The sequence below is a fragment of the Barbatula barbatula genome (genome assembly GCF_947034865.1).
Source record: "Barbatula barbatula genome assembly, chromosome: 14".
In the NCBI taxonomy this organism is placed as follows: Eukaryota; Metazoa; Chordata; class Actinopteri; order Cypriniformes; family Nemacheilidae; genus Barbatula; species Barbatula barbatula.
In genome coordinates this window covers 17,309,479-17,326,190 of record NC_136777.1, presented here as the reverse complement: position 1 = coordinate 17,326,190, position 16,712 = coordinate 17,309,479, and the positions used below count along the sequence as shown (strand labels likewise).

At 36.7% G+C, this 16,712-nt stretch overlaps 1 protein-coding gene across 4 annotated transcripts in view; it reads right to left on the bottom strand.

The window, feature by feature from the left end:
• mcph1 (microcephalin 1) overlaps positions 1–7,729 on the bottom strand; it is a 38,034-nt gene extending 30,305 nt beyond the window's left edge. The window contains exons 1-8 of one of the 4 annotated variants that reach the window (XM_079473377.1): positions 7,550–7,729; positions 7,028–7,089; positions 6,431–6,522; positions 6,216–6,334; positions 4,098–4,185; positions 3,873–3,984; positions 3,646–3,777; positions 53–145 (exon numbers count right to left, since the gene is read on the bottom strand). In XM_079473377.1, coding sequence (XP_079329503.1) covers positions 53–145; positions 3,646–3,777; positions 3,873–3,984; positions 4,098–4,185; positions 6,216–6,334; positions 6,431–6,522; positions 7,028–7,064 — 673 coding nt within the window. In that variant the 5' untranslated portion in view covers positions 7,065–7,089; positions 7,550–7,729. The remainder of the gene's footprint in view (positions 1–52; positions 146–3,645; positions 3,778–3,872; positions 3,985–4,097; positions 4,186–6,215; positions 6,335–6,430; positions 6,523–7,027; positions 7,090–7,549) is intronic. The other 3 variants (XM_079473379.1, XM_079473380.1, XM_079473378.1) reach the window with 3 other exon arrangements.
• Between the last annotated feature and the right edge of the window lie 8,983 nt (positions 7,730–16,712).

Genomic DNA, 16,712 nt, shown 5'->3' with positions numbered 1-16,712 from the left:
AGTTTGATTTAATTTATCAAAAAGTAAACCAAGATTTCTGTTATTTCCTGACCTAGCTGTTGCAAGAAAGAGAGTGATGGTGAGGAACCGAGAGAAGGTCTTAAAGACGCATCAGATCCTGACCCGCTGTCCTGCATCTGTGAGGCTGAAGCACAACAACAACAAACTTTTTCGTACAGCAACAAAGCCCAAAGGAAAGCCCATTTACATGTAGGTTAACATAAAATAGTTGGCCGCACCAACTAAAACAAATATGTTTCGCTGACAGTTAGCAGTGTCTGTGCTTAGCAACAATACAGCTCACCCACGGTTCAATATGTACCTCAGTTTTTTAGCGCGTTTTTTGAATTGTTTTTTCTCCCGCGCTCAGCCGTGATGTTCAACCGGGCGCCCAGAGTTGAAACAAGCTTAACTTGGGGCAAAACGCTACTCCTGCAGTGGCCGTTTTCAGCTACGTAAGTGTGCATCGGCGGACAGAGCCCCTTAAGTGTTTTTTTCATTATTCTATGATTATGTGACAGGAACAATAAGAAGTTCAGAAGAATTGACTTATTCTATTATCTTTTAGCAAATTTCAACTTGAACAAATTCATGGTATTGAAAAAATGTAAAGATTTACACTGGCAGCTCACAGCAGTTCTTGGATTACTGTTCATCATGCCAGTAAAATAAGCTTCTTGAAGAGGTTTTGCGAATAACCTATTTAAAATAACATTAAAAATAACAATGCAAACTTGCGATTGCTGTAATGGATGTAAACAGACAAACGTGCGTGAATTTAACACTGCAAACATTAGAGGTCAACGGCCAAGGTCAAAGATATATTAACAAGGTGGGCCACTGTTTGACAATGAATCAAATGTAACACTAAATAGCTGCCCGGAGGCGTCTGAAAAGCTGACGGATGGCATGACATTCATTAAACAGACTTTGGCATGGTGCTGTAGATGCTCTCCCTACATGTGCTGGGTGAGAGCAACGCGAAAATAAAAATACATTATTGATGTGCCAAACTGTGAAAATATTACTTTGGTACAACAGGCATTTGTTAAAACTGTACTTTTTTCTTATGCCGTCTTATATACTGTTTTTGTAATGGAAAATTATTTACATTTCATTGTACAGCAAAACAATATGCATGCACTGGGACATACGAACAGTTTTTGTGGCCATTAGCTGTGACACACATCAAATACAGCTCTTCTTTCCATTTGTTCATTATTTCGTAAGTGATGTTTATTGTATACCTACATTTGTTAATTTAGTGACGCATCAGTTATTTAATTTTATAAATGCAGTGTCACTTAACTCCGCATAATCGCAGTGAGTTGTGGGTAATATTAACCATTAAGAGTGTGCATCGTTCTTCACTTAGAATTTATACCGGTAGTAGACCGGGAATCATTGGAATAATATTTTGAACATACTACGACTTGGGACATACTAATTCTACTTTTGAATAGTGTGAATTGCAATATATATCGCATAGCCCTAGGTCATACCGAACGTTCAATATTATATTAAGAATTGTGGCATCCTTTAACAGTTGAAAATTGCGACTGCATATGCCTGATAGTTATAAGAACACACTATTATAATAAAAAACGTCTTTTCTGCCTTATAAAAGCAAACTGTTGAACCGTTCCATAACCACAGGTTTAGTACGTACTTATTCGCGGGAAAGTTCCCTATGCACGTTTAAAGCCTTTAATGGAATATCCGTGTTCAAAGTGTACAAATGTTTTAGATTTTAAGCTCATTTACAAAGATTACCATGAGCGATTATTTTACGCTACTTGTGCGTCAAACCATTTACAGATCACATTGATCACGTAGCAGTGGGCAGTTTGCACCAACTACTTCAACATGCCAATGAAGACCATAGCGGAGCGTAGTCTTCTAAGCCGGTGTGGACCTATTGTCGATTCGAGGCTCGCCCGGAGCAGGTGTAAATCCTGTGACTAACCACTAGACCAGAAATGAATGATACAAAGTGACAATAGAAGGCCTACAGACGGTCTCTCAGCCAATGTGACATAATATCACTATTTGTATAATTATAAATGAACGCGGACCAGAGAAAGTAAACTGTACTATGCGAAAATGTAACAAATTATTATTGAGGAGCCCTTGTGAAGACGTGAAGGAAAAAAGATGCAGTTTATAGACAATTTCATCATGATTAAATGTGATACAGAACACTGTATTGACCTGCATTTAAATGATTATCTCTTTTAAAGCGCAGGCTTCAGATAACTGGAAAGTCTACCCTGACAACATTCATTTCTAAAATCGCAGAAAAAAAACATATTTCCGATCATTTAATAAACCTAATATAATTAAAATAATTATAGCATACACATAGTTTCCTAAGCTTAAACTGCGCTATAACTCTCCTTTTTAATGCTGCTTCATGTGAATTGCGAGAGCGCGGCCTCAATTGAGCCTTGCAAGTCATTCAAGAACTGAATTATTTTGGCAAGTAGCAGTTTTAAAATGTATTCCAATAAGATGTTTAACTTGTAGAATTTCAGCTACAAAACAAATAGACCGTTGTTGATATTTTGGCTGATGATGCGAAAAATATTCACAAAGAAACCAGCTTTTCGGAGTTTCTGAACGGATGTTAAGCATGAGGCGTCAAAATGAAGAAAGAAACAATGTTTCTTTGATGTTTATGTAACCCGCGGTTCCGGTGTCTATACAAAGATCTCATCACGTCCTGTTTAATGCATATATTTCCCAACATGCTTTCATTTGGTAAACTTTCATTTTCAATGTTTTGATGTGTTTTGACAGACCATGCTTTCAGGACAATACAATTCGGGAACGGGGCTTGTCTCCGAACATGCTGCGGCTGCCACATTTAAAATAACTTTAAAAAGCCGGACATTATGAAAAAGCCTAATGCAGAGATATTTCTTGTGCACGTGGTGCAACATAACTCCAATGCACGTGAACGTAGCTAGCAATAGGAATGTGTGAATTTTGACCAATATGAATACGTTTTAAACTTAATCCTGGCTTAACATCAGAGAAACGCAGCTGCAGTGGTAGTTATTCCACATGGGGATACATGCTGATAATCCGGTTTTAAAGCAAATAAAGCTAAATCATGATAGAGTTGGGTTTTGCCCGTTTCTATGAATGACGCGCAGTACACACGAGCACGAGTTTTGCACAGGCACTCTGCTCTCGCTCGCTGTATTTCTCAATTTGCACAAAACACACGGTGAACACAAACATTAAAGCCATGCATGCAACCCAGCAATGAAAACATGCATTCAAAACCATGATTGAATGAATAGAGCAAACTTTTAATGTAAACCCTTGTTAAATGAAATGATGTATTTATGACTAGTATTAAACACAATTATTAGTGCCTGTGGATTTAAGTTCTTGTAACTGTGATACAGTGGACAGCATTTGTCCTTTACACCTAAATGTCTTAACTCTTGCCCGTGTGCTGACTGAGGCAATGAGTGAAGATCTTTGAATAGACTGCCACGCAGCGGTAAACAAGAGTAAACACACATTAAAAGAAGTAGCGCCGCGGAGACGATGACGGCAGACGGCTCATTCTGGTTGAGTACCTACTGTTCGTCTTTACTCTGCAAAAACAAGTGGAACATTATGAGAAAATACCTGTGGGTGAGAGACGTTCCCGTTGAGCTTTCATTTCTCTCAGACGTTGTGCCATGCTGTCAGATCGCTTTAAAGAGGGACTGTATACTATTCCACTCTCCTCATCAATAATGAATGGCGATGTATCAGAAACTGTATTCAGAATAAACAACAACAATCCCAAATGGATTAAATAATCTCAGAAACTGCTGAACGAAGCAGTTGAAACAAACGTGTGCTGCGCTCACCCACAGGGGATGAGGAGATCAGGCCCTCCATCATCTTATCCAGCTTCTTTTTCATCCGCCGATCATTCTCCGGGGTCCTTACTGGAATATCTCTGGGCTGCATGCAACGGTGCTGCAACAAACAAAACAACAAGGTTTCTTGTAAAATTGAAGCTGTTATTTGGTCACCAGCTAAATTAAAGCATTCACCTATTTATGCATTCGAAAGTGTTATACAACTCTTACTGTTCTTTTGTTCAAGAGATGATGTTTGGACTCTTCATTCACAGCAGGGAAAAGATCTTCATCGACATGTTCACCACTCTCTTTGCAACTGCAAATACATCGAGAGAAGAATAAATCATGTGCTTGTGCAGAGCCAGAAACATCTAAAGGCCATCCGAAGAAATGCAACAATGAAACAAACATCAAAGACAGGATCGGTGAACTCAAAAACCCACCAAAACTTTATTTTTATTAATGTCGGTTTTAAGGCTTTGACAATATAACTATTAATGACAAATAATTTAATAAATGAAGAAAATACTTAAGACATGTTGTAAATAACCAATATTATTTACTGTAGAGTGAAATTAACAGAGAAGCCTTGAGCGCTAAAACTAGACATGATGTTCTTGCTTTGTAGAGTCTGGAAACAAAACAAATCAACAAAAGAATACAAAGCAAATACAACTCGAATGATGGAGAAATGTCATTTGATTGTAACAATGAGTGCAGATCAAGGACAGTGGTTGTAAAATGCAGCAGATACGGCAGATCACCGTTGGTTTCTAAGGATTCACAATTGCGGCGATCTGAAAAAACTGCGATGACATTCCAATTATTGTGATGAGACGATTCTTTAATAATTGTGACAGCCCTATTTCTAGAATGATCGAATCGCTATGAGTCCTAATATTTTCTATAAAACGAATAATCTATTATAATAATTTCATTTCTTTTTTGTGTAGTTGGTGGATTTGTGTCTCCAAAAACCTACAAGGCATTTAAACTATTCATGGCCAGATCAAGTGTAAATATCCCCTAAAATGTATAAGGTTTTGTTTAAAACAAAACTGTTATTGCAAATATCCTGCGATTGGTCTGAAAAAATGTATATTTGAATCAAACACACAAAAAATCCATATCAGCCGAGCTCTTCTTTGCTCAGTTTGTAGCGCATTTCATTAACATTGCAAACGTAAAAATGACTTCTGGCTAATATACACTACAAGACTTTCAGATTTTCAGTCTGTGCCAGTCTGCAGATTTGATCTGTTAGTGTGTTTCTAGGGCCATATGAAATCCGTTTTATTTTTTCCAATTTTCCGTTTGAATTTCTCCTACACAGGACTGTATATTCACAAGTTGCTGTTTATATGGGTCTATACTACATCTAATGGTTATACCTAGTATTACATTTTCTATTTATTTCACGCAGCAGCAACAATCTGCCAAAAATGTATGGAATTTTAAATACCAGAAGGGAAAATATAAAAAATATTGTATATAGTTTTAGATGATTACTTTTGTTATTATACTTATTATGATCCCCAATTATTACTGACTTGCCTATAACAATGTTTAAATGCTGCGATCTCAAATGTCAGTCGTTTCATCAACCACAACACACATTTTCTTCCCACTGATCTTGTTCAGTACGGCTTCCATGTTTGTGTTGCTCAAAGACGCGAGGTAAGTGGGTTTGACTAAGGATGCTTTCATTTTGAGGCAACGATCCGCCTTGCATGTAGTACTTTATGAGAAAACCTTTTTCAGTTTTTTGGAAGACTTCACAGTCTCAGATGGTCTCTTCGACATGATCATCTCAACTTTGAAGAAATGTTTATAAATATGGCGTAATTCTGTGCCTTACTAACGTAACGTCATCACACAAACACGGCGCCTCATACAAACAGGGAATATGCATCTGTCATTTTATTTGTCAGTTAATGAAACCATGGCAAAGAACAGGTATTTGTAAATGGTTATAATGGGTTTTGAAAATGATTCAATCCAAAATTTTGACAATTTCCGAGACAATCCGTGTTATACATTTAATTCTGTTTTTATGTCTGGATTCCGCTATTGCATCCGTGTTTTCTGCATCGCGGAAATCATAGGGCCCTATGTTTCTATCTGAAACGTCTGCAAGTGTATGATGTCTACAGTAGTTGAAAAATCTGTTCATATTTTACAAGTCTTGTTGTGTATTCCAGCCATTATTTTCAACATTTCACAAATGGAAAAAATTCTACAAATCAATCTATAATTCGATATAACATTTCCTGGTTTACCTCAACGATGACCTTTATGGATATTAATAAAATACGTTAGTCACGACTCGCGTGACACTCATTTTACCTTGCCACCCAATGAACGGACACAATCCTCACTCCCATTTTCTGAGCTTTCTTCCACGTGGATGGGCGGCCTTGTTTAAAGACGACATGGGTCACTTGTTTTTTGAGCGTCTTGGATACCTGTAATTTCCAAATATATTGTCTTGTCCTTTGTTTCTCTTACATATTCAAATATTACAAAATGGACACGATAGTCCAAATGAAAAACATACTGACCTCAGCACCCATGTCCAGGAGTTGCTGAATGAACGGATCAGAATAATCCTCTGTCCTGCTCGCAGACCACACGTCAACAAATGCCACCACATCTTCAAACAAACACACACACACATGATCCGTAACAATATCCCAAAATATGAAACTTTTTACAACTTAAAATATTACAAATTTAGAAGAAAGTGTTAAAACACTTCACATGTCCAGTAATGAAGAACTGGATTGTGGCATATTAAACAGATTTCTTGAAGTGGTTATGAACTGTAAATCATTTCATTGAATTATAAATAGACAATTATGTGTAATAGTGAAAAAGAAGCTGATTATTCAGCCTTTTAAACCCTCAGATACTACTTTTTTTTTGTAACTGACATGCAATAAAGCTATATATATATATATACATATATATTATTTATTGTAAACATATTTATATTTATGACATTACTGATCTTCAGTTGCCCTCAGATACTACTTTTTTTATAAATGACATGCAATAAAGCTATATATATATATATATATATATATATATATATATATATATATATATATATATATACTCTACTGTCAGAGATGTCACTTCTCATACACCCATCATACCTTTGAGGACTGCAGAAGATATCGTTCTTCCGGTCATGATGGCCTTTAAAGGTCTTCTATCCCTTCACAAAAGAAACAGAGTTTCAACACAATCTACCTAAAACTAGCAAGGGTTACAGACAGCACACAAAGTAGTAACAATGCACATTTGACTTAAGAACAAACAATTACTCCAGTCATTATTATTATTATTATATGATATGTCCTCTGCGCAGGTCTGGGCGATCAACACACGTAACGTCATAACTGTAACACAACCCATCTCGTTCATAAGTTTCATTCAAAACTGCTGATCTGAACAGCAATGGTCGTGCTGCAAACCATGACAAAACCACGATGCCATTTATAACAATAAAAGCACGAACACAGCGATCCGAATATTGAAGTGCATCGGTTCATATAACGTCTTTTCAAATCACCATGCGATTCTGAGGTTATGCTATATATAATGATGTCATGTGAACGCAACTGATCCTATAGAAAGCACATCTCATTTAAAGTGACACGCTGTCAACTGCTCACCTTGATCTATGAAAAGCACATCGCAGTCTGATCGACGACACATCTGATAACTGATTTAAAGTGTTTTTATTTCATTATTCACTTCACAAACGGGGATTTCGCGCTAATAGTTCCTTTCGCAATGCATGGTGGGAATTCTGTGACGTTGCACCCGCCGATTGGTGTGTTCCTTTTGGCCACACCTCTAGTGCTTTATTTTGGCATATTTTAATCTTTTTAACGATTTAATCTGCTTGAATCTGTTGAAGACAGTATTCTTAATGTTCATAAGTGTTTTGATTTTGTTTAAATCTCAATTCTTGTGCACGCTATATTGTTTTATTTATTTTATTAAATACGACGACCATCGCAAACTTACTCAAATGAAAGGAATAGTTGGCTAATGATGATAATAAAATCATAAAAATAAAATACAAAAACATACAAACATTCTACGTGTTCTTACGTGAATTGTCAAATGTAACTATAGGTTAACAAACATGTGTTACGCTTGCATATCATGAATGTGATGTGATGTGTACAAAATACACGTCCAAGTAAATGACTTTTAAAATAAATCTGAGTCGTAAGCAAACAATTAACAAGCAATAATACTTGCTACGTCAAAGGAGTTTTGCTTTATTTTGGCATCACAAAGAACCTATATTAACCTACACGACGTGGCGCATATCGACCAGTAGAGGTCACTGTAATCCCATTAAAGTACAAAGGCTTTTACGCAGAAAACATATATGCATAGCCTACCCTAGAGTATAGATAATAGATAGAGAAGAAGCATGATAACATTAATGTCAGTTGTCTATTGATGATAAAAGCCTGGCAACTTAATGAAACAAATGCATGGCAACTGCATCAAACTATAAGGTATGTAAACATTATTAAGTTAATAAAAAAGTGCCAACCAATTTCAATCCTATTATCTTGTGCATTGAAACGCTTTAATGGGCAGGGGGAGAATGAAAGTGTCAGGTCCAGTAGAAAGCTCTTTGATTTGCCAGGCCTTTGATACTAGTGTGATACTGGAGCTCTCACAGCTGCCAGCTGCTTTCCCGTCCGTGTTGGCATGCATTGGCATCTACCTGTAATCCAATTAATTCTGCCGAGAGGTGGGGTTTAGCTACCGGAGAGCGCAGTAGTACACAGCTGCTCAGAGGCAGAGGAAAGCGACGGTACTTAGGTGAATGGCAAAGGGTCTTGCAGAAGCTGAGAAGTGGGAGCACCGCTACAGTTGGCACCGAGTGGTTAGGAACAGAAGAAGAAGAAAGGCTGCATGCGTGATTGAACGGTGAACAAAGCAAGTCGTGAAAGCTCTCGCCATCTGCCCAAAGCTCTTCTGCACAGCTGTGTTCTTCTTTATCTGTAGCATATCCAGTTTGCCTCTGCTTACAGAGTGTAATAACAGACTAGCATCTCAAAATGTCCTGGCACGTTCTTTTCAACGATTAAGTCCACTCTCAACAGATGATGCGTTGCAGTTCGATGCAATATAAGGAAGATTTGAATGCATAGACCCCTTAACAAATCAATATACAATTGGATTAAAGACTCTCATTCACAGTGTTTACAGTGTTTCCTAAAACAATCTAAAAGTGTACCATTTTTTATTTATGCTTTCCCTGCAAATCAAACCAAGTGCCACGATCTAAAAGACAGAGCTACTGTTTTACAAACTCGTTATGGCTAAAACATGGCATTAACATTTATTCAGGACATTTAAAAACACTACACAGCAACCATGATAAAAATGGATAGAATCCAGTTTTTTACCTTCACTCTGTGTTTTTGCATGTTTTGGTCCAATTCGTGTCCAGCTACTGTCGAATTTAAATTGGAACAAAGCTAGACATAAAGTCATCCAACAGCAATGCGAAAGACCGAGAGAATTCAAAGACACATGAAAACTGTGTAAACTAGTAACTATAGTTTTTTGATTGCATACTTTTTAACTTTTATTTAAAATATTGACTTGTACTTTTGCTTGAGTAACAATCTCTTTAGTGACTTGCACTTTTGCTTGAGTAACAATCTCTTTAGTGACTTGTACTTTTGCTTGAGTAACAATCTCTTTAGTGACTTGTACTTTTGCTTGAGTAACAATCTCTTAAGTGACTTGTACTTTTGCTTGAGTAACAATCTCTTTAGTGACTTGCACTTTTGCTTGAGTAACAATCTCTTTAGTGACTTGTACTTTTGCTTGAGTAAAAATCTCTTTAATGACTTGTACTTTTGCTTGAGTAACAATCTCTTTAGTGACTTGTACTTTTGCTTGAGTAACAATCTCTTTAGTGACTTGTACTTTTGCTTGAGTAACAATCTCTTTAGTGACTTGTACTTTTACTTGAGTAACAATCTCTTTAGTGACTTGTACTTTTGCTTGAGTAACAATCTCTTTAGTGACTTGCACTTTTGCTTGAGTAACAATCTCTTTAGTGACTTGCACTTTTGCTTGAGTAACAATCTCTTTAGTGACTTGTACTTTTGCTTGAGTAACAATCTCTTTAGTGACTTGCACTTTTGCTTGAGTAACAATCTCTTTAGTGACTTGCACTTTTGCTTGAGTAACAATCTCTTTAGTGACTTGTACTTTTGCTTGAGTAAAAATCTCTTTAATGACTTGTACATTTGCTTGAGTAACAATCTCTTTAGTGACTTGTACTTTTGCTTGAGTAACAATCTCTTTAGTGACTTGTACTTTTGCTTGAGTAACAATCTCTTTAGTGACTTGTACTTTTGCTTGAGTAACAATCTCTTTAGTGACTTGCACTTTTACTTGAGTAACAATCTCTTTAGTGACTTGCACTTTTACTTGAGTAACAATCTCTTTAGTGACTTGCACTTTTACTTGAGTAACAATCTCTTTAGTGACTTGCACTTTTACTTGAGTAACAATCTCTTTAGTTACTTGTACTTTTACTTGAGTAAAGATTTGAATACTCTACCACCTTACTTTATTAAGATATACACAAAGTTTCACCTGGTGGATAAAGGGGGGAAAAGAAAAACTTGGGGTTGCACTCTTTTGCTTTGTGCAGTCAGTTTTCTTGCGATCAAGCGGCGCATTTCTGTCAGAACTTGTTTTTGTTAAAAAGTTTAGAAAAGGATAATACATAGCTAACATGTTAAACCGTGTACTCATGGGACACAGGCAGAGTGCAGAAGAGATTTAAACCCCAAGCAATTCACGGATGATCTCTTTTTCACACTCTGTCCGAAGGCTCGGTGCAGATGTCCAGAATGCTTTACTGAATATGCATGCCGATTAATTATTGATATGCTGGACCACTGACTGTCCAAGCCATCTGAATTAATGAGAGAGGAAGAAAAGGACACGTTCCTCCACACACTGCATTCTACATCCTTATATGTCAAGGTACATCTGCTCACCAAACCCAGCGGAGGCTGCTGCTATGATCACAGTATATTTTGTTTAATTTTTCTGATCCATCTAATCATTAAACAAATCTCCATTAACATTTTCCCCCAAAATCATTATATTGAGAGTCAGCACAAAGTATCTCCTGTCCTGTGTACTGTACATGTTTTTAGGTACAGTCGAAGTATATACCAAGATATGTGAAAATTGTATTCATTCAGTGCTACCATGGCATATGTCTAAGTACTGGAGAAAGGGAATAGTGCCATTTTTTAACATACTTTTTTGTCTGAAATATAGAATCAGTATGAAAATAATGGAATTTCTTTTGCAATAAATCAAGTTAAAATGGGATCAAATCTTTGCTGATCAATTTGGCTAAATAAATGTCGAATAGACAGTGAACATTTATTCTGCAAGATTTCTTATACCAAATGATTTGAGCTGTACCGTCCACATTCACATTGTAGATTTATGTAAATTTTTCTATAAAGAATTTGAGAAGGCCAATGGTTGATACGCAAATCCAACCTAACTGAGAACTTTAAGGGATAGTTCACCCAAAAATGAAAATCTGTCATCATTTACTCGCTCTCGGGTTGTTCCAAACCTGTACAAATGTCTTTGTTCTGCAAAACACAAAGGAAGATATTTGAAAGAATGTCAGTTACCGAGCAGATCTCATCATCTCATTTTCCCTACTATGGCAGTAAATGCGGGACGGGGTGAGATCTGTTTGACATTCTGCCAAATATCTTCCATTGTGTTTAGCAGAACAAAGACATTTATACAGGTTTGGAACAACCTGAGAGTGAGTAAATGATGACAGAATTTTCTTTTGTCACATGTCTTAGGGAGCAAATGTCTTGGCCTCAATTTAAAGTATTATGTCATGTTAAAAAGAAAAATCTTACTAAAATTAATGAACTATTGAAGTTCATCGGTATTCACCTCCTAATTTGACACACATTTCCTCGGAGGTAACCCACTTCATGTAATTACTGGAAAAGTGTCCATTAAGGCCTAATTGAGACTGTGAATGCCTGTGTGTCTGGTAACATCAATGCTTCGTGCATAAATAATGAAACACAAAATCATTAACACCAGGGAACAGTCCAAACAGATGTTAGAAGGTCTTGAAAAACACCAGGCAGGTCAAGGATGTGAGAACAACAAGAAACACATTAAATATTTTACAAATTGTAGCTTTATAGTGATGAATAACAATTTTGTCATTCAAAATGTGGGACGATTTAAAACAATGCCACAAATGGTCATGTGACTTTTTCGTATGCCACATGACTAACGGTGTTAAATCCGAAGTGATCATCCCTATGCCCTACTCCCTTCGAAGAGGAGTAAAGCTCTTGACGTGTAAAAACTCTTTTAAAGTGTCAGTTTAAAGTTCACTTGGCAAAAGGAGCAACAAAAACAAAATAGTTTTCTCGTTATTAGCAGTGATGTTTTATATGGCGATATAGCAGTTTACCAAAACATACCTTTATCATAAAGCCTGATAAAAACACCTCATGCGACACATATGGGAGTTTTAGCGATTTTCTGTTATTTCACGAGATGGGAGATTCACATTTTGATGGGTAATGGAAATGCAGTTACCTTAGTTTGACCCACGCAGTAACAAGCAGAAGTCTAAAAATCCACTTCGAAGTCCATTCCTGTGGTGGTCCTTATAAGCAGAATAGGCATCCACGTGGATTAAACTTTATGTCATTAAATCAAATGTCTGGCTATGTGATGAGACCCAAAACTGACCATTTGGATCTCATTGCTTGTGCACAAATACAGCATTTGGCAGACAAATGCTGACAGCACTATCCTTGAAGTGAACCTTGGTGGGTGTAGCATTGTGCTTTGGGGATGTTAATCTGTGGCAGGAATTTGAAAAAGTTCAAATGGATGCTATAAACAGAGAAAATACGGGAGGAAAGAGTTGGGCAGAAGAAAATTGCTCTGCTTATTGAACACCATTGAACGCACTTGTCAAAGCTCATTTTTAAGTATACTGCTTTCTCTTAAAGTGACAGTTCACCTAAAAATAAAAATGATGTCATTTACTCACCTTCTTGGCATTTCAAACCTGTATGACTTTATTTCTTCTGCACAACACAAAAGAATATATTTTGAAGAATGTTGGACACAAAACCAATGCAAGTGAACGGCTGCCATTGCTGTTCGGTCAACAACATCTTTGAAAATATCTTCTTTTGTGTTCTGCAGAAGAAAGAAACTCATACAGGTTTGACATCACCGGTGTTGGGTGTAACTAGTTATTAAGTTATTAGTTACTGTAATTGAATTACTTTCCCTTTGAAAAAGTAAAGTAAGGGATTACTCTAGTAATAGTTTCCTGTCATTTAATTACTGTTACTTCTGATGTAATTAAACTAAATACAGCGTGTGCAATAGTGAAATTGACATCACAATTCAAAGTCTAACTTTAAAATCCACGCTTTAATATATGATTCTCAAATTTGTAATACTTTGGTCAGTTGTTAATAATACTACTTGTGTAGTTTATTATTTATTTGAATTAATTAAAAGAGCCGTTTCTTGTCCATCCTTGAATCACAACTAATAAAGGTTGACATAGGATATAGAAAGTAGTAAGCGACTAGTAATTCATTTATATTGAATATGTCGCCCAACACTGGACATGACAAAAGGGAGAGTAAATGATGACAGAATTTTGGGGTGAACTATCCCTTTAAGACTTCTTTACCATTGTGACAAAGTAAACCAGTACATTCAGAGCAGGTACCAATGTAGCTAACATGGCAAAAATATTCAAGGCATTGAGCTTAACATCAGAATGAAACTCGAGCAGACACTCAACGGTAGATGAGCTCGGAAATCATGACCCCGTTTCATCGCAGCTCCTCTGTTATACCAACAATTAGGCCATTGAATGGGATCGATACAATTACAAATAAGTTTACTTGAAAACATGCGAATATAGTTTAAAAATGACTTATCAAGTAGTTGACCAAGAGTATACTTCAAAATGTACTTTCATCCAACATGTTTTGAGTATTGAATCCAACTTGTTCTGGTTGCAGCACAAACAATAACGCAGCTGTAAACTTTTATAAACTAAATGTGGGCCAATTTAGTCTCGAGTAGTAATATAGTAAGATAATATCACTACTAATATACTAAAAATGATGTATTATAATGTATTATTTTCATCCGCACATTGTGTAATATCCAGTTACTTTGGCACCGTGTCTGTGACCTTCAGAAAAGTGCAGAGTTAATGAGCAAAAGTATGTGTGCCGGTCATGTACCCATGGACTGCCATCCACTCATTAAATCATTTTCCATTACCAGTCCCAAATGTAACTAAAGCTGGCTTGTAAACAACACTGCAAGCCATCATCCACAGGGACTCCTAACGCCACAACATAAGTGGTATAAACGCCTCCTTTTTTTTACTGGAAATAAATTCTCACAATCTGTAATTCTCTTTATGAATGGTTTAATGTGATTGTTTGGTGTTCTGTGGTCATACAAATGATTGATAGACCTGTTATACATTATCCGGTTAGTCTCTGCCTTCCCGCAGGGGTGAGAAATTTCAAACTATAAAACAACTAGTCTAGACTGTTCAATTCATAAAAATGTGACTTAAGATAAAGTCCGCTCGAGAAGACTTTCAAAGTCAATTTCTGTCAACAAGCAGCTGTAGATTTCCTAATGAATATAGTTCTCAGTCTGTCAAGCATATCTGTTCGTGTTTGTCCTGAAGCGGTCAGTTTTTCGTCAGTGGACGTGATGTTTTTTTTATTGAATGCCGAGGACACGACCCATCCCGCCTGCTCTATCAGAGATCCATTAGAAACCTTCTCTCCCCACAGACAAATCACATCGTGAGAACTTATTAGTTAATAGCCTTAAGTACGAGGCCCTCCCTCTTTTCAAGGTTACTGGTGAATAAAAGCAAGGCAATTAAGTATAACCCAATTTCCTCCCCTCTCTTCTCAGTTTGAGAGCAGTATAATCACTTTCGGCCCAGCACATTTTAGATAACATAATGCAATTACTTCTCCTGCTTATTTTAAAACATTCCTCGGGGCTTCCGGCGTCTTCGCCGTCCACTGCGGAAACCACGGCGCTGAGGCGGGAGCTCCAAGATTCAGCCCCCCTGACGAATCTCACCCCCTTTATAGCCAAAGAGGCGGCTGATCCGAATGCCCGAATGGAAACGGTTGTCTTTCTACAAGGGAAATGAAATATTTATATATGATTATTTTAGCATAATCATTTATGTGAAATAAGTTAACCGAGCACACAAAGACAATGAAATATTGTAGGATTATCCGTGACGACGCACTAAAGCAAATCAATCTCATCCATATAAACTGCTTTGTGGAACAACACCAGATCTGATAAAGCCATTTAGAGTTTGGTGAGGTGATCACGTCTTTTTGTTGTTGTTTGTTTTGTCCATTCATCTCTTTTGTGGGCATCTTTTTTAAACAGACAGCATATTCCACCGACGTCTTGACATGTCATACTGCGGTGTGGTGCATTGGCTTACCAACCTTTTATTTCCCGCGAGGCCACGTCGGATGCATCTGCACTGACCCGCTGGGGGTGAATGTGCCCAGATCAATACAGAAACACCATTATTACCAGTTTCAATGCAGGGAAATGCTTCTGAATGCGTCTCACTCTGCCTGCGGTCATTCTGCGAACTCAGATAAAGGTGGAGCAGGAGTCTATTGATTGTCTCCTTTCTACAATAACAATGTTTTTATTTTTTATTTGTTTATTTGTAACGGTGAGACACTTTATTTGCGCATGCACTCTAGCAAAGCAACTACCTGAAAAACTGCTCCAAGTTTACAATTGTGATCTGTTCACTCCCAATCTATGTGGCCAATAGGGAAACAGATTGCTTTAAATGTGAGCCAATCTTTTGTCTAATATCCTCTATTTAAGCATCTGGACTTGATCCTTGATGCTGTTGTGGAATATACATTGCGTGAAGAAAATAAATATTAGTTTATACAAAAGTGTAACCAATAAGAATGTCAGTTTAAGATTTTTGGAAATGGTAGGAATGATTATTATTATTGATTCATTTTTTCTTTTATTTTTTGCATCTTTTCATTCACAGTTCTACATAATTTCATTGTATGTTTTGAAAGTTGCATAATTATTTGTTTTGTCATTTTTTATCATTTCTACCAATTGCTGTATTTTCTTAAACTTTAAGAATAAAAATGAAATAAGAATTCAATTTCATGTCCATCTTGGCCAAGGGTCAAGGTGTGATATGTTTGGCAAAGGAACCCTGGTCATACCATAACTACACAATTTTGTGGCCAAACAAAGCTTTCACACAAATTTCAAATGATTGTATTTATTTGTTTATAATGTGAAGTGCATTATTAGGATGAGAGACCAATTGTGGAGTGAGTTTGTGCACTTCACTGCATGACTATAGGAGAGGATTCTTTTATTTACGCACAATTTGAAAAGCCTGTTAAAAACAAAACGCTGTTTCTGTTAATGACACTCACCCTATATCTGGCAGATGGGTAACGGCAGAACAAATAAAAACACATAAAAACCTTGTTAGCTTAAGAACAACCCAAGGGATACAATTAGGAGACAGGAAGATGTGTCTTTAAACAACAACATAAATGGGAAAGTTGTAGAAAGGTTGCATGGCGGGTAAACTTTCCAGCATTAAGAAAACATTGAATCAAACAACATTCCCATAAGTCTCTGGGGGTTGTTGAGAGAGTTGGATATTGACTTTGA